The 22,451-nt window shown below is 46.1% G+C and overlaps 1 protein-coding gene across 6 annotated transcripts in view; it reads right to left on the bottom strand.

Annotated features, from left to right (window-relative positions):
* The window catches only part of SEC22C (SEC22 homolog C, vesicle trafficking protein), a 31,308-nt gene extending 14,791 nt beyond the window's left edge, over positions 1 to 16,517 (bottom strand). For 2 of the 6 annotated variants that reach the window (XM_030445466.1, XM_030445471.1), the window contains exons 1-5: positions 16,436 to 16,517; positions 10,310 to 10,514; positions 3,942 to 4,039; positions 3,157 to 3,366; positions 781 to 944 (exon numbers count right to left, since the gene is read on the bottom strand). In XM_030445466.1, the coding sequence (XP_030301326.1) occupies positions 781 to 944; positions 3,157 to 3,338 (346 nt within the window). In that variant the 5' untranslated portion in view covers positions 3,339 to 3,366; positions 3,942 to 4,039; positions 10,310 to 10,514; positions 16,436 to 16,517. Of the gene's footprint in view, positions 1 to 780; positions 945 to 3,156; positions 3,367 to 3,941; positions 4,040 to 6,840; positions 6,896 to 10,309; positions 10,515 to 13,879; positions 13,901 to 16,435 lie in introns of those variants that run through there. The other 4 variants (XM_030445468.1, XM_030445467.1, XM_030445469.1 and 1 more) reach the window with 4 other exon arrangements.
* Between the last annotated feature and the right edge of the window lie 5,934 nt (positions 16,518 to 22,451).

Raw genomic sequence — 22,451 nt, 5'->3', positions numbered from 1 at the left:
TAAAAAAAATTTAAAGTCTCTTCTTTATAAAGGGCTAGAAAATCCCAAATTCCTACTCAAGAGAAGGAGTAATTTGGATCTTAGCATAAAATTACCTCGTGCCTGACTGTGTCCTGCAGGGAAGCCACCCAAAGTAGAAGATGGCTGTTTAATATCCTGTCCTTGTGGATTTCTCACTCTTTTAAGCACGAGCTTAACACTCTTACCAAAATCTAGATTCAAGATTGCTGCTAACCCTCTGCAGTATCTCATCCTTTCCCAGAAAAAAGCTTCTCACTTCAAGGGAATTGTTTTTCAGAGGTGTGAGGTTCAGTAGAGAAGCTGCTCTTTGGCAAGAATACCATTTGATTCAGGTTAATAAAGACACACCAGATGTGATTATGAAGTATTATATGAATCAAAATCATGCCAGAAGCAAAGCTGCCCATAGTAATCCATCCTGCCTCCCTTTTTTCCTCTACCCATCTGTCTCCACTTGTCAGATTTTTTTTCAATTAAGTTAGAAAGTGTTTGAGATGTGGATTTCTTTTTCTTCTGTGTGTGTTTATTAATCACCACAGCATTTTGTTGATCTATTATAGGGGCTTTCAGGAACTCCAAACCCAATAATCTTAACAGCTTAATGAAGTTACAAGACCTCCCCCTCCTCCTCCATGTGCCTGCAGAGGCACACAGACACAGATTCATTTTTATCATCAGGCTTTGGCAAGGGGACATTATTTAACATCATAAAAGTAGCAGGCACAGAATTTTTTGCTATCAGAGAAGAAAGTTACAAACCAAAGTCAAGAAAAGCATATGGTCTGGAAGCTAAACTGATGCTTGTTGTATCATAGGAAGCAGCAAATTCCCACTGAAGCTCTTCTAGGAAGCAAAATGCCATGATGGTTGGGTAATTGCTGGAACAGATTGCCATGCAGGCAATATCCCCAGAAGATAGGAAACTGTAAGAGAAAAAAACATCAATATAGCTGTAATATTAACATAAAATGGAAAGAGGGTCACACAGAACATAAAGTGGGCTTTCTGTCAAAACATAATGTACAGACTGCACTGTAAGAGCAGTTCACTGTTCACAGTATTTTAACTGTAATATTCCTGCAGGCCCTATAAATCTAACACTTATTCTTAACTCATTCAGTGTGCCTTGCCATACTAAAGACCACAACATTTTACTAAATTGCTACAACAGTAAAAACTGAGGACATTCCTAGGCTGGCTTTAAATCAGGGTTATAAAAAAAAAAAACCAGCCTGAAAATGTAATAGGCAAGAAGATTTTAGAAGAAAACACAGTGGTTTCTCACAGACAACAGGAAAAACAAGCAAGTTTGTTCGCAGGAAGCAAGCAGATGTATTCCTTGCTTCCCTTGAATTTGGCAGCTTCATATTAACAGCTTCTTAATTTGCCCAAACCAAGATATTCAAAGATTAGCTACAGCTAAGTCATCTGTAAGGAAAAAAAAGATGAGCTTGGATCAGACACAGCACAATAAAAATTCTACTCCCTTTACCACTGAAGCAAGATTTATGCAGAAGTTTCCACTCAGAGTTAGACCCAAAACCTTTAAGGAAACTTCATCTGTCCAAAATGCAGGCATCTACTTAAGGGCTGCCCAGGGAAGTAGTGGATTCTCCGTGTCTGGAGATATTTCAAAAGAGACTGGATGTGGCACTCAGTGCCATGGGCTGGGAACTGCAGTGGGAGTGGATCAAGGGTTGGACTTGATGATCTCTGAGGTCCCTTCCAACCCAGCCAATTCTATAATTCTAAGGATGAAAGGAATCACCCTCACTTCATTAAAAAAAGATGGGAATCCAGTCCAGGTGGCATCACCCTTAACATCTGCACTCCCACTGTCCTTACAATAATTAGGATTTGTAATTATTTCTGAATGAAGACTGAGGAAATCTTCCCTTACAGGTTAACAGTATTTCAGTATAAAACCTGAATTATTACTCTATTTTCTCTACTATTTATATACTACATCCCTCTCATACAGAAATAGTGATTTCTATTTTATCACATCTTGCTAGACTATATACTTGGGTTTTAAGGTTTTTGATTATCTCTGGGACAGCCTTGTTACACAGAGTGCATTCCTTAAGTTCCTTTTCCCCTCAGCTCACAGCTGAGGAGCTGTAAATGCCTCAGGAAAAACCTTTCCTCAGTTGTCAATAATTTACAGCCTTTTTGCTAAGGATCTGTTTGCACTCTTCTCATTCCAGAGCCAGGCACATAGCTCCTTCTGTAGAGACTCCAGTAGATTAAAAGCAGCAGAACAACATGTTAGCATTAAAGGGCACAAGTTTACTTTGAGGGGAAAAGGAATTAAAATGCTAATCTCTGCTTTTCCAATTGATTCTTTGTAAATTCATGTATCTTCCTTCTCCAAACACTCCTGCAAAAAAGGGATACTTAGTTTTAGCTCAGAGTCACTTTCTCCACTTGCTAAGCAGAAATGCAATCACAAGCTAAAACCTCATTTTTAGAACTAAACTAAAATCAATGGTAAATGAAAAACCCTCTTCTCTGAGTGAAAACTTTATTAAAAATAAAAAAGATCCAACAAATAAAAGCAAAGATTTATAATTTGTCCATACTGGGTGTTGTGGATGTCCTTCAGGCCTCCACAAGACACATCCATCAGCCAAAGCTTTAAGAGACTTGAAAGTATTCAGAAAATGGGGTGGGCAGTAAGAATGAGGGAGTCAGGGCAGCTCCAGCCAGAGTTACAGCTGCAGGGGGCTGAGAGAAAGCACCAGCAAGACCTGACAGACACTGAAGAAAAGGGCTTGGGGTTTAGGCTGAACTAATTAATTCCTAGGCACTAGGATGTCACCTTAAAAGGTATTTGTAGGAGTCCAAGATCCTCCAGTTGCTCATAGTAACAAGTATACACTGTTAGAAAAAATGACAACCTAAGAAGCAGCTCTTAATACAAGTTTACTCAGCTGAGCAGGAGCTGTGGTGCTGAGAAATGAGGTTTCAAAATTCTGCTTGGAGATTACAACTATGGGATTTCAGATTGAAGTTAAGGCAGTACAGAACATCCCTAATCCTGAAAAATTCAACTCCAATCCCCAGAACAACCATTTCAAAAATTAAAAAAAAAAAAAACTAAACAGAAAAACCCAAACAAAGCCAGGGACTTACTGTATGCTGAGGTCACGTCCTTTTGCTGTGCCTCGACTTGGATACTGAGCCAGAATTGAGGATAATGCTTTTAATCTCTTCCTGCATTCCAGAAAGTCCTGGTTGAAATGAAAATCTGTGGAAGCTGAGAGGGGAAGTCCATCCCTCACCCGCACCACACAAGCAAAGAAGATCATGGACATTCTCCTCAGGAGTATTCATGAGGACAAGCTGAAAATGCAAAGTTTGGTGAGGTTAATGGCACATCAGTGGTTGGGAGATGAGGTATTTCCACTCCTATCTGCCAGCCAGAAATATGTCAAGGGAAGAGAAGAGTTTATTCACCACCTCAACTGAACAGCTCTTTTAACACCTCTGAAATTGAGAGGCAATCAATCTGTCCTCAAAGGTCACAGCTCTGTCTGCTTTTTACCTCTCTCAGACAAAAAGGTGAATCAGGAGATCTGACAGGGGAGTTATCTACCTGGGAAATATCACTGCTTGCCCTCCTGCTTCACTTCACTCATCAGAAATGCTGAGTAAAGCTCTTAAAAGGCATTTCTGGAAACTGGCTGACTGCCACTGACATGCTGCATCTTCCCAGTGCTGGGAACAGCTGCATGAGTGTTGCTGGTGTCTGATTTTCTAGTAGAACACAATTATAAAAAGAAATATTACATTAAAGCCCATCTGGCTCTCTTTATAGAATCACCTAGGACTAAGTATAGAATAAAAGTTGCCCTCTCTTGACTTCTTACTCTTCAACAGGTCACAATCTCCCAGGAAAAGTTATTATTGGGATTTACCTGGTACATTCAGAACACACAGGAGATCTGTCCTTCAGACATACCAGGAATACTCAGTGCAAGATGTCAGCAGACTAATGCAGCAGCTCACATAATCTCTGAAAGATAAACATAATGAACACTTCAGAAAATTAATGACCTCTATGTATGAACATATCTGCAGTGTAAAACCTCCCATGCAGTGGGAAAACATAACCTAGAAAGTATTTTACCTAAAGAAAAACAAGCAGCTCACATCTTTATCCAATATATCAATTCCTAGGTGCATTCCAAGATATTATGAAAACTTATACAGAGTATTTCTGACACCCCTAATTACTGTTTTTAAGTTATCTAAGCTTCCTGTAAAAGAACAGAGCTAGAAATCAGCAGACTTGGACTGATGATCACAAACAAGAAAGAAAAAAAGTAACAAAAAAACATTTACTCTGCTTCAGGCAAGACACATAAATGAAGCATTAGGGGGAAAAAAAGGAAAAAAACAACACTAGGAACTCAAACTTTTGATAGAATGAATGAGTGCTTTCAACAACACTGCATCAAACAGCTTATTTCAAAGCTCAAAGTTCCTTTGAAACTCATCATCATCATCAAGTGTTTTTCTTGCCTAAGAGGGTAAGAGAGCAAAGCCTCTTTAAGTTCAGGCATTCAGAAACTCTCTTGCCTGTAGAGCTGCTCCAAGGTCTTGTAAAGGCTGAGTTCCTCACACCAGAGCCACTCAGAGACTCTTGTTTGTGCCCCACAGGAATCACTTCCACAGAACTCACAGGAACTGTCCCTTTGTCACAGGTGACTGCAGTTTGCCAGCATTTTAAAGCAACTGACAATTAACAGAAGATTTGACAGAAATCAGGGAATGAATCACAGAATGGTTTGGGGTGGAAGGGACCTCAGAGATCATCTTGTTCCAAACCCCCTGCATGGGCAGGGACACCTCCCACCAGCCCAGGTTGCTCCAAGCCTCATCCAACCTGGCCTGGAACACTTCCAGGGATGGGACAGCCACAGCTTCTCTGGGAAACCTGGGCCAGGGGCTCAGCACCCTCATAGTGAAGATTTTCTTCCTTGTGTCTCATCTAAATCTCCCCTCCTTCAGCTTAAATCATTGCTCCTCAGCCCATCACTCCACACCCTTAAAAATAAATCCCTCCTCAGCTTCCCTGGAGCCACCTCCCAACAGCCCAGGTTGCTCCAAGCCCCATCCAACCTGTCTTGGAACATTTCCAGGGATGAAGCAGCCACAAATTCCTTGGGCAACCTGTGCCAGGGTCTCACCACCCTCAAATTAAAGAATTTCTTCCTCATGTCCAACCTCAATCTCCCCTCTCCAAGTTTTAACCCATTTCCCTTGTCCTCTCCCTACCCCCCCCATGTCCAAAGCCCTCCCCCAGCTTTCTTGGAGCCCCTTCAGATATTGGAAGGTTGCTCTGAGCTCACCTGGGAGCCTCCTCTTCTCCAGGCTGAACAACCCCAATCCCTCAGCCTGGCTTCCCAGGGAGGTGCTCAGCCCTCTGAGCATTTCAGTGGCTCTGCTCTGGACACCTTCCAGGAGCTCTGTGTCCTTCTGGTGTTGGGGACTCCAGAACTGGACCCAGCACTGCAGGGGGGGGCTCAGTAGAGCAGAGCAGAGGGGGAGAATCCCCTCCCTGTGCTGCTGTCTGTTCTTCTGCTGATGCCCCCAGGACCTGGTTGGTTTTGGGGCTCCAAGCACACACTGAGGGCTCAGATTGAGCTTCTACTCCACCACCATCCCCAGTTCCTTTCCTCAGGGCTGTCCACAATCCTTTTTTCTCCTAGGCTGCCTCTGTGCAAGGAATTGCCTCCACCCAGGTGCAGAACCTCAGACTTGGCTTTGCTGAACTCCATCCAGTTTGTAGGAATCCTCCTCTCAAGACAGCTCATTGTGCTTCTTGGGAAAGCACAACTGCACACAACTTCCCTCCTTAGAAACAGCAATTAAAGCTACAAAATACCACACATCACTTGAAAAGTGCCATGTTGAACTTTTCACATAGAGATCAAAGAAGAATTAGCTGTTCTTTTTCCTCACTCCATCTCACAGCAGCCACTTGAGATGTAAAAACCACACCAAGCTCACTCCTCTTGTTTCAGCAAGCATCAAAGGGGATTTCAACAACAATCAAAATTACTGCATGTCAACTTGAAACCTCACACCAGTCCTCAGTCTGGTGTGCTAGGAGCCACAAAAGAGTGCAGAAAGCTGCTTCAGCTTTAAAAGTGAAATGAAAACAAAAGAGGAAATTGCCCACTCAGAAATGCCACCTTTAAAACAGTCAACTTTTAAGCATGGTTGCTCAGTACCCAGTTTCATGGCCAATGTTTGGTAGTGCTGGTGCCCTGAAACTCCAAAATATCCCACATGACAAAGACTGGAGGCAAAACACTGGACACCCCTCTCTAACTTTCAAAACCAGCCCCAAGATGGCCAGAAAAATGGAAAGGCACCAAACCAAGTAACCAAACACATTTTCTTAAATGTATCCAGCCTATGAAACTTGTTGAAATCATTACACCACCAGCAGCAGGAGTTTAAAATGTGTATATGTATATATATTTATATATATTCATCACTAGGAGATCACCTACTGTTACCCAACTGCACATAAGAAGCTGTCCCACTTTCCAAGACACACAAACTCTCATGCCTCAGGGAATTAGGCTTTCAGGAAACAGCAGCTGCCCAGCAGAGGGATTCTCTGTTCTGCTGTAAAAGCCCTGGTGTCAGTCACCATCAGGCAGACTTCCAAATGAAATGCCAGACTTCACTGGAGAAATGACTCAATGCTCCTTCCCTGGAGAACACACCTGCTGCAAAGTCCTAGCTGCTGTGTTCATCCAAAAGGCTTTATTTTTATTATTTTGTTTTTAATCTACCTACCTGTGAATTTTTAGTGTTGCTGCTTCAGGAGATGAGGCTTAATGTAACCCAGCTGTAAGTGCAAGTGGGATAAATATTTAACATGGAATTATGGAACTGTAAGGGTTGGAAGGGACATTAAAGATCATGGAGTTCCACCCCCTCTGCTCCCCACAGATCAGGTTCCTCAGAGCCTCCTCCAGCCCTGGCCTTAAAAACTTCCCAGGGATGGGGTTTTGGCACCTCCTGTCCCATACTTCTTGGTTTTGTGTCTAAAAGAAAGGCACAGCCCCCAAAGAGAAAGGCTGAGGCAGTGAATCAAAGCTTTACAGAGAGCAGGTGAACACAACCTCAGGGCAAAACAACTGGGAAAGTGTTCACTGGTTCTTCCAGAGTTCCCACTGTCTAAAGGAAATGTTTGTGGAGATGCAGCTCTCCAGGAAAGGAAAAAGGGGTGAGATTTAGGAACAGCACCTGGAAAGACTGCTGAGGAGTTAAAATAAATAAATATATATATACACACATTTTGCATACTTGAGGAACTATGAAATGTAGCACAGGTTGAGCTAAAGGAGCCAAAAGAGGGGAAAGCTTAAAAATAAAGCAGTGCAACTGCTTCACCTGTCTCCTACCCAACTCCTACCACCCACCACCCATTCCTGGAGCTCATCCAGCTTCCCACATCCCCCCTGCTCCCCCACTCCAGCACCTGGAGTGGAGGAAATGTTTATGGAGGTGCCACATGCAGCTCTCCAGGAAAGGAAAAAGGGGTGAGATTTAAGAAGAGCACCTGGAAAGACTGCTGAGGAGTTAAAATAAATAAATATATATATATACACACATTTTGCATACTTCAAGGATTATGAAATGTAGCACAGGCTGAGCTAAAGGAGCCAAAAGAAGAGGGGAAAAGCTTAAAAATAAAGCAGTGCAACTGCTTCACCTGTCTCCCACCCAACCCCTACCACCCATCCCTGGAGCTCATCCAGCTTCCCACATCCCCCCTGCTCCCCCATTCCAGCACTTGGAGTGGAGGAAATGTTTATGGAGCTCACATGCAACTCTCCAGGAAAGGAAAAAGGGGTGAGATTTAGGAACAGCACCTGGAAAGACTGCTGAGGAGTTAAAATAAATAAATATATATATATACACACATTTTGCATACTTCAGGGATTATGAAATGTAGCACAGGCTGAGCTAAAGGAGCCAAAAGAAGAGGGGAAACCTTAAAAATAAAGCAGTGCAACTGCTTCACCTGTCTCCCAACCAACTCCTACCACCCACCACCCATCCCTGAAGCTCATCCAGCCTCCCACATCCCCCCAGCTCCCCCATTCCAGCACCTGGAGTGGAGGAAATGTTTATGGAGCTCACATGCAGCTCTCCAGGAAAGGAAAAAGGGGTGAGATTTAGGAACAGCACCTGGAAAGACTGCTGAGGAGTTAAAATAAATAAATATATATATAAACACAGTTTGCATACTTCAGGGATTATGAAATGTAGCACAGGCTGAGCTAAAGGAGCCAAAAGAAGAGGGGAAAGCTTAAAAATAAAGCAGTGCAACTGTTTCACCTGTCTCCTACCCAACTCCTACCACCCACCACCCATTCCTGGAGCTCATCCAGCTTCCCACATCCCCCCTGCTCCCCCACTCCAGCACCTGGAGTGGAGGAAATGTTTATGGAGGTGCCACATGCAGCTCTCCAGGAAAGGAAAAAGGGGTGAGATTTAAGAAGAGCACCTGGAAAGACTGCTGAGGAGTTAAAATAAATAAATATATATATATACACACATTTTGCATACTTCAAGGATTATGAAATGTAGCACAGGCTGAGCTAAAGGAGCCAAAAGAAGAGGGGAAAAGCTTAAAAATAAAGCAGTGCAACTGCTTCACCTGTCTCCCACCCAACCCCTACCACCCATCCCTGGAGCTCATCCAGCTTCCCACATCCCCCCTGCTCCCCCACTTCAGCACCTGGAGTGGAGGAAATGTTTATGGAGGTGCCACATGCAGCTCTCCAGGAAAGGAAAAAGGGGTGAGATTTAAGAAGAGCACCTGGAAAGACTGCTGAGGAGTTAAAATAAATATATATATATATATACACAGTTTGCATACTTCAGGGATTATGAAATGTAGCACAGGCTGAGCTAATAGAGCCAAGAGAAGAGGGGAAACCTTAAAAATAAAGCAGTGCAACTGCTTCACCTGTCTCCTACCTAATTCCTACCACCCATTCCTGGAGCTCATCCAGCTTCCCACATCCCCCCAGCTCCCCCATTCCAGCACCTGGAGTGGAAGAAATGTTTATGGAGCTCACATGCAGCTCTCCAGGAAAGGAAAAAGGGGTGAGATTTAGGAACAGCACCTGGAAAGACTGCTGAGGAGTCAAAATAAATATATATATATAAAAACACATTTTGCATACTTCAAGGATTATGAAATGTAGCACAGGCTGAGCTAAAGGAACCAAAAGAAGAGGGGAAAGCTCAAAAATAAAGCATTGCAACTGCTTCACCTGTCTCCCACCCAACCCCTACCACCCATCCCTGGAGCTCATCCAGCCTCCCACATCCCCCCTGCTCCCCCATTCCAGCACCTGGAGTGGAGGAAATGTTTATGGAGCTCACATGCAACTCTCCAAAAGGAAAAAGGGGTGAGATTTAGGAACAGCACCTGGAAAGACTGCTGAGGAGTTAAAATAAATAAATATATATATATATACACACATTTTGCATACTTCAAGGATTATGAAATGTAGCACAGGCTGAGCTAAAGGAGCCAAAAGAAGAGGGGAAAGCTTAAAAATAAAGCAGTGCAACTGCTTCACCTGTCTCCTACCTAATTCCTACCACTGATCCCTGAAGCTCATCCAGCTTCCCACATTCCCCCAGCTCCCCCATTCCAGCACTTGGAGTGGAGGAAATGTTTATGGAGCTCACATGCAGCTCTCCAGGAAAGGAAAAAGGGGTGAGATTTAGGAACAGCAGCTGGAAAGACTGCTGAGGAGTTAAAATAAATAAATATATATATAAACACAGTTTGCATACTTCAAGGATTATGAAATGTAGCACAGGTTCAGCTAGAAGAGCCAAGAGCCAACATCACCTTGCAGAAGAGAGGAAAGCTTAAAAATAAATCAGTGCAACTGCTTCACCTGTCTCCCACCCAACTCCTACCACCCACCACCCATCCCTGGAGCTCATCCAGCTTCCCACATCCCCCCAGCTCCCCTACACCAGCAGCATCTCCAAGAGGCTCTGGGTTTTGACAAGCAAAGATTCAAGAAAACTGAATTTTCTTTTCCCTTTTTCACAAGGCTGTTGTTAGTGGGACACCAGCAGCTGGTTTGTGCCAGAACCAGTCACTGATATCCCTCTCCTTGCAAGTTTAATTACTTGGAAGCTAATTTTGCCAGCAGGGAACACATCCATCCCAACTTAGTGGCCTAAGGAAGTGAAACTGGGATCCTGCTGGTTCAGGCAGCCTTACCTGCTCCTCCTCCAGCTTCCTCCTGTTTGGAAATGATTTGTAGCCCAAAGTATCTGGAGCTGCTGATACGTGGCAGGCCTTTGAACTCAGGTTCTGAACTTTGCCACTGTTATTTTGATATCAAAGCAGGCAGATATCAAACCCTGGGGGATGCAGAATCAGTGACATCATGTCAGCTATTTTACTGGCACAAAGCAAACAAAACCTTGAGAAAAAAAAAAAAAAATCAGTTGTTTCTGAAGAGTGAGTTACAATTTTTAACTGAGGTAAACTAAGCTTGGTTTTGAATTTTGGGAAGCATCTCTAACAACACTAAATAAAAAGCTAAAAAAAAAAACAAACTATAAAAACACTAAAAAAAAAAGCTAAATAAAAGCTGTTTAGTGTAAGAGCCACATAGAGAGCAAATATTTCCCAGTAACAAACAAGACTCTCCCAGGTATTCCCAATTTTAGAAGTTGTTTGAAGTGCAGTTCAGAGAATCACAGAATTGTCATGGCTGGAAAAGACCTTTAAGATCACCACTTCCAGGCATCAGCATCCCCTCCCCAATAAAATAAATTAATTATCATTCTAAAATATCAATGTCTGTATCACCATGCTCACTAGACCATGTCCTGAAGGGCCTCATCTCCATGGGTTTTAAATCCCTCCAGGGATGGGGACTCCAGCACCTCCCTGGGCAGCCCATCCCAATCCCTGACTGCTCTCTCAGGAAAGAAACTTCCTCAGATTTGGTCCAAACCTCTCCTGGTGCAACTTCATCCCATTCCCTGGGGTCCTCTCATTGTTCCCTGGGGAGAAGAGCCCAGCACCCACCTCCCTACAACCTCCTGCCAGGTGAGCAAGGGCTCTGCTGGCAGAGGGGCTCCAAAGAATGTTTATCAATATGGTGATAGGCACTTTATATATAAAAATAAAGATAAAAATAAGAATAAAAATAAAAAAAGAATAAAAATAAATAAAATTAAAATAAAAATATATTTAATATAATAAAAATATAAAATATATTTAATATAATATATAGTATAAATATATTAAATATAATGTATAAATATAAATGTTAAAATATAAAAATATATTTAATATGATATAAAGATAAACAAATATAAATAGAAAATTATGTTTTATATATAAATATATAAATATATTTAAGACAATAACTATAACTATAAATATATAAAATAAATAAATATTATAATGATAAATATGGTTATACATATAATTTACAATATATTATTAATAGAATTATTCTATAATTATATTATTATAAAATTATAATAATATAATTATATATTGTTAAATATAATTTATAATACATAAAAATAAAAATGATAATATAAATATAAATATAAATATAAATATAAATATAAATATAAATATAAATATAAAACCACCTCCCTACAACCTCCTCTCAGGGAGCTGGAGACAGCAAGATCTCTTCTCCAAATTAAAACATTCCCAGCCCTTCAGCCTCTCCTCAAAGAGCTCCAGACCCTTTGGTTGCCTTTCCCTCAACTCACTCAGTGTTCCTCCATCCTTTCCATCCCTCCAGGAGCTCCAGGTCCCTCCAGGACCTCTCTCCATGGCTACACAAGGGTTACTAAGGCAGCCTCAAGGAGACCTCCAGCCCTTTGCTGCACTGTGACAAAAACTCCTCCACAACCAGGATTACCCTGGGCTCAGAAGTGCCACTTTTCTCCAGGCAGACCTCACTCTCTCTACGGAGAAAAAAATCCACTCCAAAGGCTCTGAAAGCCAAAGCAAACCAGCACACAGCTGAGGGAGGGAATTATTTGTAAAATACTCTGAAATGATTTTAACCAACCATCAAAAGCTCCCTGCTTAGCATGGCTTCACTCCTTAACAGGGAATGGCTTCTTACCAGGAGCCCCCTCAAGCATTCCTCTCCTCAGTTCCCTTCTCTCTAGAGGTGGCAGAAGGGACAGCTTCAGAGAAGGAAGGAAGGAAAGGAAGGAAAGGAAGGAAAGGAAGGAAAGGAAGGAAAGGAAGGAAAGGAAGGAAAGGAAGGAAAGGAAGGAAAGGAAGGAAAGGAAGGAAAGGAAGGAAAGGAAGGAAAGGAAGGAAAGGAAGGAAAGGAAGGAAGCAAGCTTCAGGGAATGTTCCACAGTCCAGGAGGCTCCTGAAGGAGCCTGTGAAGTTTTTGGGAAACCTGACAGCTTGACTGGAACTACTGCACCTGATGCAACTTTCCTCAGGGGAAGGTTAAGTCCCAGAGAGAGATTCAGGCTGGCACAACCCCACAAGAAACCCTTTACCAGGGTTGGTTTCAGCCCCAAGCTACAAGAAAAGGAAAGGAACTGACCAGGAGGGAGACTTCTGACTTCCCTGCAATTACTTTGTTAGGTTCTGCTCTTCCTACTGAAGGAAGGAAGGGAATGTTACTGAAGCTTCAGGGAATGTTCAGGAGGCTCCTGAAGGAGCCTGTGAAGTTTTTGGAGACCTGACAGCTTGATTGGAACTACTGCACCTGATGCATCTTTCCTCAGGGGGGGGGTTAAGTCCCAGAGAGGGATGTCAGAACACAAGAGAGATTCAGGCTGGCACAACCCCACAAGGAACCCTTTACCAGGGTTGGTTTCAGCCCCAAGCAACAAGAAGAGGAAAGGAACTGACCAGGAGGGAGACTTCTGACTTCCCTGCAATTATTTTATTAGGTTCTGCTCTTCCTACTGAAGGAGGGGAATGTAACTGAAGCTTCAGGGAATGTTCCACAGTCCAGGAGGCTCCTGAAGGAGCCTGTGGAAGTTTTTGGGAAACCTGGCAGCTTGATTGGAACTACTGCACCTGATGCAACTTTCCTCAGGGGAAGGTTAAGTCCCAGAGAGAGATTCAGGCTGGCACAACCCCATAAGGAACCCTTTACCAGGGTTGGTTTCAGCCCCAAGCTACAAGAAAAGGAAAGGAACTGAGCCATGGTTTAGGAGGGAGAGCTGTGACTTCCCTGCAATTATTGTGTTAGGTTCTGCTCTTCCTACTGAAGGAAGGAAGGGAATGTTACTGAAGCTTCAGGGAATGTTCCACAGTCCAGGAGGCTTCTGAAGGAGCCTGTGAAGTTTTTGGGAAACCTGGCAGCTTGACTGGAACTACTGCACCTGATGCAACTTTCCTCAGGGGGTTTAAGTCCCAGAGAGGGATGTCAGAACACAAGAGAGATTCAGGCTGGCACAACCCCACAAGGAACCCTTTACCAGGGTTGGTTTCAGCCCCAAGCTACAAGAAAAGGAAAGGAACTGACCAGGAGGGAGACTTCTGACTTCCCTCCAATTACTTTGTTAGGTTCTGCTCTTCCTACTGAAGGAAGGAAGGGAATGTAACTGAAGCTTCAGGGAATGTTCAGGAGGCTCCTGAAGGAGCCTGTGAAGTTTTTGGAGACCTGACAGCTTGATTGGAACTACTGCACCTGATGCATCTTTCCTCAGGGGGGGGGTTAAGTCCCAGAGAGGGATGTCAGAACACAAGAGAGATTCAGGCTGGCACAACCCCACAAGAAACCCTTTACCAGGGTTGGTTTCAGCCCCAAGGTGCAAGAAAAGGAAAGGAACTGACCAGGAGGGAGACTTCTGACTTCCCTGCAGCATCACGAGGTGGATGTCACGCTCTTCTCACAGATTAAAAAGGAAAAAAAAGGCAAATCTGAAATGCTGAGCAAGTTCTCATCCCCTGAGACTGCAGGAACTGTACCCAGCTGCCCTCCCTCAACATCCTCCCTGCCCAAGCTGCTGATAGCAACAGGGCAACAAGAGCCACTCTCCATCATTTAGCAGTGGATAAAATCAGTTTGGAAGCACAATGCTATCCCAGCTTTAAAAAAAAAACAGGATTCCTGGATATCAGGAGCTCCCACCAACCCTGAAGGCTTCACCCTTATTCCTAAAGGGAAGCAAGTAGAAAATCCTGAGCATCACAGATTTCCTGTCCATCTGGACTGCTGCAAAACACCCCACATAAAGTGTCTTACACCAAACCCAACCCCCAAAATCCACCTTCCCCATCAGCCTCCCTGCCTCGATGGACAATTCTCTCAACCCTTGCCCAAACCACACTGTAGGAACTCACTGAAAGCTCTGAAGCTGTTCCCCCCTCTCAAAAACCTCAGGCAGCTCATCTGCTCCTGAATATGTGTCCTGTTTGGGCCAGGATAAAGGGGATTTTCTGTCTGGTGCTTTTGCTTTCAGCTCAGTCTCTTGTCAGGAGCTGCACTTGCTGAAATGAACAGCAAGGTTCTCAGGCAGTGGCTGCTCTGGGACTGATAACTCTGGGTGTTTAGAGTTCCAGCTGGGAATGGGCTGCAGAACCAGGGACACTGCTCAGCTCTGAGGAACATTTTGCCCTCTGGAAAGAATAAAGAGGTCCCACCTGCAGCCTCCTTTGGGGAGGAACAGACAAGAGAGATGCCAGAATTGACCAAACAGAGTATTCCATCCCATACACCTCATACTCAGCATAAATCTGAGGGATCACAAGGATCAAACCCCTTCTTGCTTCCCCTTCTTCCCCTCTCCCTCTTTGCTTCAGCATCCTGGGAGGATTCCATCCCTTCCTCTGCCTGTGCTCCTGATCCATCCCAGCCTGAATCTGTGTGTTCCTGCCTCCAGCTCCCAACTGCTGCTGACCCCAGGATTCCAGCCTGGACTTTCCCAGGGCTGCCCTGCAGCCTCGGGGGTGACGTGAGAGTTATTGGGGAAAAGGGGGGAGGAACCTGGGATCAATTTTCCTGTATATTTGTATAGATTTAGTCATTTTTCCTATTTCTCATTCCTGTTTCATTCAAGCTGTGTAGTTTAGTTTCCAACCCATCAGTCTCTCTCCCTTATTCTCTCCCCTTTCTTTATCAGGGAGGAGAGAGGGATTAATAGGCAGCATCTGTCACTCAGTTTAATTGCCTGGTCAGGGTTAAACCCTGACAAGATGCCCCCAGCGCCACCAACCTCTACCCTGAAGCCTTCTAGGAGTTCACCAACTCAGCTCCATTCCTTCCCCAGCCAACACAACCAAGGATCCTTTCCATACCCATCCCCTTGCACTCAGCATTCACACATTCACAGCCTCTCTTCACCTATTTCTTCTCCCTGACATGAAGTGTCCCAAAACCCCCAACTATAAACCCCTTCTCCACCCCTTCCAGACACTGGAAAGCCCAAACCCCTCACCTTGTACTGACAAGGCTCAACATATACCCAGCAAGCACCCCAGATACCCCAAAGCACCCCTAAACCTTTGCCCCAAACCCTCATGTTATCCCAGCTGACACCCCCAACCCCTCCCTTACAGTCCCAAGTCCTCCCTCCCCCTGCACCCCTCCAAGGAGCCCTCAAATCCTACAGCCAAACACCAGAGGATCTCCCCCACCCCCTCCCCTTCCCTTCCCCAACCCACACCTAACCCCTCCTCACTCCCACCCCATCCTCCAAACCCCCTCATCAACTCCCCACACCCCTCCTTAACCACCCTAAACTCCCCTCATCACCCCTCAACCATCCCAAACCTTCCCCTCTCCCAGCAGGCCCTGTACCCCCCCACCTCACCCCTCAAGCCCCCCAAAGCCCCCTCTTCTCCCCCAGCAGGCCCCATACCCCTAAACCTCACCCCTCAACCACCCCAAACCCTCCCCTCTCCCCCAAAAGGCTCCAAACCCCTCCTCAACCACCCCAAACCCCCTCCTTTCCCATTAAGCCCCACACCCTCCACCTCACCCCTCAACCACCCCAAACCTTCCTCCCCTCCCAGCAAGCCCCATACCCCCCTCACCACCCCTCAAGCCCCCCAAACCCCCCTCCTCTCCCCCAGCAGGCCCCACAACCCCCTCATCACCCCTCAAGCCCCCCAAACCCTCCCCTCTCCCCCAGAAGGCCCCACACCCCTCCTCAATCACCCCAAACCCCCCTCCCCTCCCAGCAGGCCCCACACCCCCCCTCATCACACCCTCTCAACCCCTCAGGGCCCAACTCACACCCACCCACCCCACCCAAGCACCACACACACACCCCCCACAGACCCACGCAGCGGCCCCCGGGCACACAGAAGGGGACAGGAGATGAGACAGAGAGCAGAACCGCCCTTTACCCCCCACGAAGCACCCCCCACCCCCCTTCCATCGCTCACCTTCCCCCTCACCGCGGACTCGCTCCCGGCCCCGCTCCCCTTTCCGCCCACCGAGGCGGGGGGGTAGAGCGGCGGCGCGGGGCATGCCGGGACGGGGGAGGCCGGGGAGCGACCATAGAGTCGTGAGGGGCGGGAGGACTGAGGGTTCGGGTGATGGAGGCAAAGTGGGGGGGGGGACACAGCAGTGACAAGGGCACTGCCACCTCCTGTCCCTCAGCAACACTCCAGAGCTTGGAAACCCCCCCAGCCCTGGCCTGGGTCAGGCCCTGAGAACCCTTTTGTCCTGGTTTAGGCCAGGATAAAGAGGATTTTCTGTCTGGTACTTTTGCTTTCAGCTCAGTCTCTTGTAAGGAGCTGCACTTGCTGAAATGAACAGCAAGGTTCTCAGTCAGTGGCTGCTCTGGGACTGAGAACTCTGGGTGTTTAGAGTTCCAGCTGGGAATGGGCTGCAGAACCAGGGACACTGCTCAGCTCTGAGGAACATTTTGCCCTCTGGAAGGAGAAAAGGAGTAAAGAGGTCCCACCTGAAACCCTCCTGTGGGGAGGAAGGGACAAGATAGATGCCAGAACTGACCAAACAGAGTATTCCATCCCATACACCTCATACTCAGGATAAATCTGAGGGATCACAAGGATCAAACCCCTTCTTGCTTCCCCTTCTTCCCCTCTCCCTCTTTGCTTCAGCATCCCGGGAGGATTCCATCCCTTCCTCTGCCTGTGCTCCTGATCCATCCCAGCCTGAATCTGTGTGTTCCTGCCTCCTGCCTCCAGCTCCCAACTACTGCTGACCCCAGGATTCCAGCCTGGACTTTCCCAGGGCTGCCCTGCAGCTTTGGTGGAGATTTGAACATTATTGGGGTGAAAAGGGGAGGAACCTGGGATCAATTTTCCTGTATATTTGTATAGATTTTGTCATTTTTCCTATTTCTCATTCCTGTTTCATTAAAGCTGTGTAGTTTAGTTTCCAACCCCTCAGTCTCTCTCCCTTATTCTCTCTCCTTTCTTTATCAGGGAGGAGATTAATAGGCAGCATCTGTTATTGGGTTTAATTGCTGGGCCAGTGTTAAACCCTGGCACCTTTCCAGGGAGAAATTTCATAGAATGGAAGCGTGGGCAAAACGTTCCTCAGAGCTGAGCAGTGTCCCTGGTTCTGCAGCCCATTCCCAGCTGGAACTCTAAACACCCAGAGTTCTCAGTCCCAGAGCAGCCACTGACTGAGAACCTTGTTGTTCATTTCAGCAAGTGCAGCTCCTGACAAGAGACTGAGCTGAAAGCAAAAGCACCAGACAGAAAATCCCCTTTATCCTGGCCCAAACCATGACAAGTAGGCAGTGGATCACGGACAAGAATTCTGAAGGCTGAGTCCAAATAGTTCTAAGGAAAAAAAGATATTTCCATCTACATCTTCCCCAGCAGTGATCTCCACATTGGGGCTGGAGAGAAAAGGAACAAAAAGCAGCTTTTTCTTTTGCCACAACTCCATCTGAAAGACAGGAGAACAATGAAGCCCAAAGCAATGATGCTGAACTTCCAAGGAAAAGGAAGCTACGTGCAGACAGGTTTGAACCAGAGCAGCTGAGCAGAGTCTGGAATGAGAAGCTTTGCCAGGGAATTTGAACCCATCTTTGGTTCCATTTTCAAGCAGCACATCCCCAGGTTGAAGACAAACCTGTGGAGTGAAGCACAGAGCCCAAAGGAAAAAAATAATAATCATCAACCACTAAATACCTGAGTGTGTGGACAAGCTGTGTTAACCACTGGATTGCCAATGCTCAGCTCTTGAAGAGCTGTTTTACCTGCCAGCTGAGAGGTGGGGATAGAAAACAAACCAGCCAAAAACCTACTGACTGCTACGTGGATTATTCCATTTTTTCCAAATTTTTCTCAATTTTTTTGTATGAAGTAGCTTTAAAAATATATCTTAAAAGTAATAAAAAAATTAAAAACCACCCTAAAAACAACCAAACAGAGACTGAAATCAGAGTGGTTTCTCATTGGCTTTGTAGCCAGGTCAGTTTCTCACTCTTGAAATCAAGGTGATGGGAGATGGTCACATTGGTAAGAGCTGACAAAGCAGGGAAAATAAATATATTTTAAGGTTTCTTTCTGCAAGAGGATGTGGAGTGGGGTTACCATACATGAGCCAGGGCACATTCATGGTCTGGCAGCCCTGCCAAGTGGGTTGTACAAAATTATAAAGTAGTCCCTAAATCCCCAGGAAGCTGTGGCAGTGCCAAGCAAGATGAGCAGTGCCTTGCTGTGGAAAGAACCTGCAGTTAGTTCACTCAATGAGTTTTTACACTTTTATCTCTTCCATTACAGGCAAATTTACTTCTTATTGCTGTGGTTAGAAAGAGGCAGGGTGTAGCAGGAGGAGCCTTTCTTGCTCCTGAGGCTCGACGAGCTGCTGGCCTCTTCATTGCCTCACACCAGAGTGAGCTTCTCTCTGTGGGTGTGTGTCCCACCTTTATTGGCCCCCTGGTAATAGGGGGCCTGCCCTAACCAGGCACAGGTGGACTCACACACACTCTTTGGCAACTCGAGGCACCTGGTTTATCTTGTTTCTCTACATTTCCCCCCCCCATTTTGTTTTTTACAAACATACACTTATAGCTTACAGGATTTAACCCTAGTTTAAGACTGACACAACACTGGTTACAGGATTTACTTTTTTTTTTTTTTCTCGACTGACACAAACATAAAGTCCCTGCCTTTCCAACTTGAGTTGTTCTTCTCCCTCCTGTATCTGCTCTTCTCTTGGCTTCCCTCTGCTCAGGGGTTTCCAAAGAGCTTGCTGGTTCCTCATGGGATTACAGGATTTAACCCTTCCTCATGGGATTCCATCCTCCTGGCTTCCTTCCCTCTGCGCAGGGGTTTCCAAAGAGAGAATCCTTATCTTGGCTTCCGTCTGCTCAGGGGTTTCCAAAGAACTTGCTGGTTCCTCATGGGTTTCTGGTTCCTCATGGGATTATGGGATTTAACCCTTCCTCATGGGATTCCATACACAGGTTTTAACCCTTCCTCATGGGATTCCATCCTCTTGGCTTCCTTCCCTCTGCGCAGGGGTTTCCAAAGAGAGAATCCTTATCTTGGCTTCCCTCTGCTCAGGGGTTTCCAAAGAACTTGCTGGTTCCTCATGGGTTTCTGGTTCCTCATGGGATTCCAGGATTTAACCCTTCCTCATGGGATTCCATACACAGGTTTTAACCCTTCCTCATGGGATTCCATCCTCCTGGCTTCCTTCCCTCTGCGCAGGGGTTTCCAAAGAGAGAATCCTTATCTTGGCTTCCCTCTGCTCAGGGGTTTCCAATCTAAAGAGCTTGCTGGTCATACCTTTCAGGGAGAGTGTTAGCCCAGGCACTTCTTCAAATCAGGGAGAATGTTCCTGTTGCCAGCTCCTCACACTGCTGCTTCTTTAGATGTCTGTATGTTGCCAGCATTCTCCACCAAATGGAGCAGGAGGAGCCTTTCTTGCTCCTGAGGCTCAACGAGCTGCTGACCTCTCCATTGCATCACACCAGAGTGAGCTTCTCTCTGTGGGTGTGTGTCCCACCTTTATTGGCCCCCTGGTAATAGGGGCCCTGCCCTAACCAGGCACAGGTGGACTCACACCCACTCTTTGGCAACTCGAGGCACCTGGTTTATTTTGTTTCTCTACAGCAGGGTGCTCACTCACTCCTTTCTCCCCAGCATTCAGAAAAACATGATTTTTTCACTGACCTCTTTGAATAATCATCCCAGCCAGGAGACACAGGACTGCTCTATTGCTTTGGGGATTTTCTTGTGATTTCATGATCCTTGCCATGACTGGGAGAGAAGAGAACATGGCAAATGCTGAATCTTTTATTGAGTTTTAAATGAAAATCAAGGAACACACACTGGTATGCAAAGCCCTTCAGAGCTTTCTGAATGAACAAGCTGGCGTTTGACAGTGATGTTAAAACTAAAATAGATCTCATAGCTTATTACAGCTCAAATATCTCCACCAAGACTTCCTGGACATAAATGCTGTTTTTAGAAGGTCACAATCCTGGCTCCAAGGTAAAAAATTGTGAATTTTCCAACTGATAGCACACAGCAGCACCGCTTTAAAAGAGAGGTCTGAGCTAATCTGAAAGGGATCTGCAGTTTTTATGCCTTTACAGCCACTTATTTATGGGATCCAACTTGTGTGCTTGTGAACATCTGAACCTCTGTTGTGTATCTTGGGTCTTCAAGCAGGGAATCCAAACCCTTTGAAAAGTGGGAAAGTAGATTTAAGATTAAAAACTGCTCCGTGTGCTCAATTTTAGGCATGGGCAGTAAGTCAGAGCCTCAGTGGGAATATGTTTGAAGAGATGAGGCATTTTCTGGATGGAGATCTGATGTCTGAGCCAAGAGAATGGATCGTGATGCTCCCCTGGTTATTGCTGTCAAGTCAAGGAGGTCAAGACCCTGGTGTGGAACTCAGGTTTCTTCTGGAGCTGCCACATTCCTCTCCCATGGTGTCAGCAGGGTGGGAGGCTGTCGTGGGAGACAGCATCAGACATTTTACATCACCAGCTTACCTGGGCAAGACAAGTATAAACACATCATTAATCCAGTCTCTGATCTATAATGCTCGTTTCATTGCTTCCCAAAACAGATCATCAAGTCCAACCCTTGATCCACTACTGCTGCAGTTCCCAGCCCATGGCACTGAGTGCCACATCCAGGCTCTTTTGAAATATCTCCAGACACGGAGAATCCACTACTTCCCTGGGCAGCCCATTCCAATGCCTGATCACCCTCTCCAGAAAGAAATTCTTTCTAATCTCCAACCTAAACCTCCCCTGGCACAACTTGAGACCCTGCCCTCTTGTCTTGCTGAGAGTTGCCTGGGAAAAGAGCCCAACCCCCCCCTGGCTCCAACCTCCTTTCAGGGAGTTGGAGAGAGTGATGAGGTCTCCCCTGAGCCTCCTCTTCTCCAGCCTGAACACCCCCAGCTCCCTCAACCTCTCCTCACAGGGTCTGTGCTCGAGTCCCTTCACCAGCCCGGTTGCCTCCTTTGGACCTGCTCCAGCACCTCAATCTCCTTCCTGAGCTGAGGGGCCCAGAACTGGACACAGGACTCAAGCTGTGGCCTCACCAGAGCTGAGCACAGGGGCAGAATCCCTTCCCTAGACCTGCTGGCCACGCTGTTCCTGATCCAGCCCAGGATACCCTTTTTGGCCTTCTTGGCCACCTGGGCACACTGCTGGCTCCTGTTCAGCTTCCTGGCAATGCAGACTCCCAGGTCCCTCTCTGTCTGGCTGCTCTCCAACCACTCTGTGCCCAGCCTGGAGCTCCCCATGGGGTTGTTGTGGCCAAAGTGCAGAAGTTCAAGGTGAGGCTTGAGGAGGCCCTGAGCACCCTGATCTGGGTGAGGGTGTCCCTGATACTACAGGGCTTGGACTGGGTGACTTTGGGGGTCCCTTCCAACCCCAATTATTCTGTAACATGAAGGCACAAACTTGGTGGAGTCTCTCCCTGCCACCACCTGCTCCCTGAGGAAGGCTGGGTGCTCTCTGCTCCCTCTTCTTCCATTCCCTAGCTGCTTCTCCAAGGACAGAGCAGGAAACTTAATCCTGGAGGCTGCTCCCAGCACCTTGCTGCCTGTACAAGTGCCACAACCCTTGAAGTCTGCCCTGATGGGATGGGGGTGGTGAGGAGAGCCATGAGAAAGATCAGAGAAAAAAAAGGTGATGCTCCTACTCCTCCTCTGGAAAAGCTCCATCAATCCCTGCTCCAGTTCAGAGCAGAACACCCCAGGCACAGGGGTGCAACCAAAGGTGCCCTGCAGGAGGTGGGGAGAAGGTTTTTAAGTTGATGTCAGTGAAGGCTTTGAGGAGGTTTCACATGTCCCTCACCCTGGAGCCAAGCAGCAACTCTGGAATATTTTTACCAGCAGGGAGCCCTCCTGCTTTGACTTTTAAATGCCTGAAGAGCAGAAGCAAGAAGCCAGCTGTGCTTTCTGCTAAGTGGAGCCCCAGCAAACCTGGTTTCATCCTCCATTTGT

This window comes from Calypte anna, chromosome 2 (genome assembly GCF_003957555.1).
Source record: "Calypte anna isolate BGI_N300 chromosome 2, bCalAnn1_v1.p, whole genome shotgun sequence".
NCBI classification, from domain to species: domain Eukaryota; kingdom Metazoa; phylum Chordata; class Aves; order Apodiformes; family Trochilidae; genus Calypte; species Calypte anna.
The sequence above is the reverse complement of the archived record's forward strand: the minus strand, read 5'-3'. Positions and strand labels throughout refer to the sequence as shown.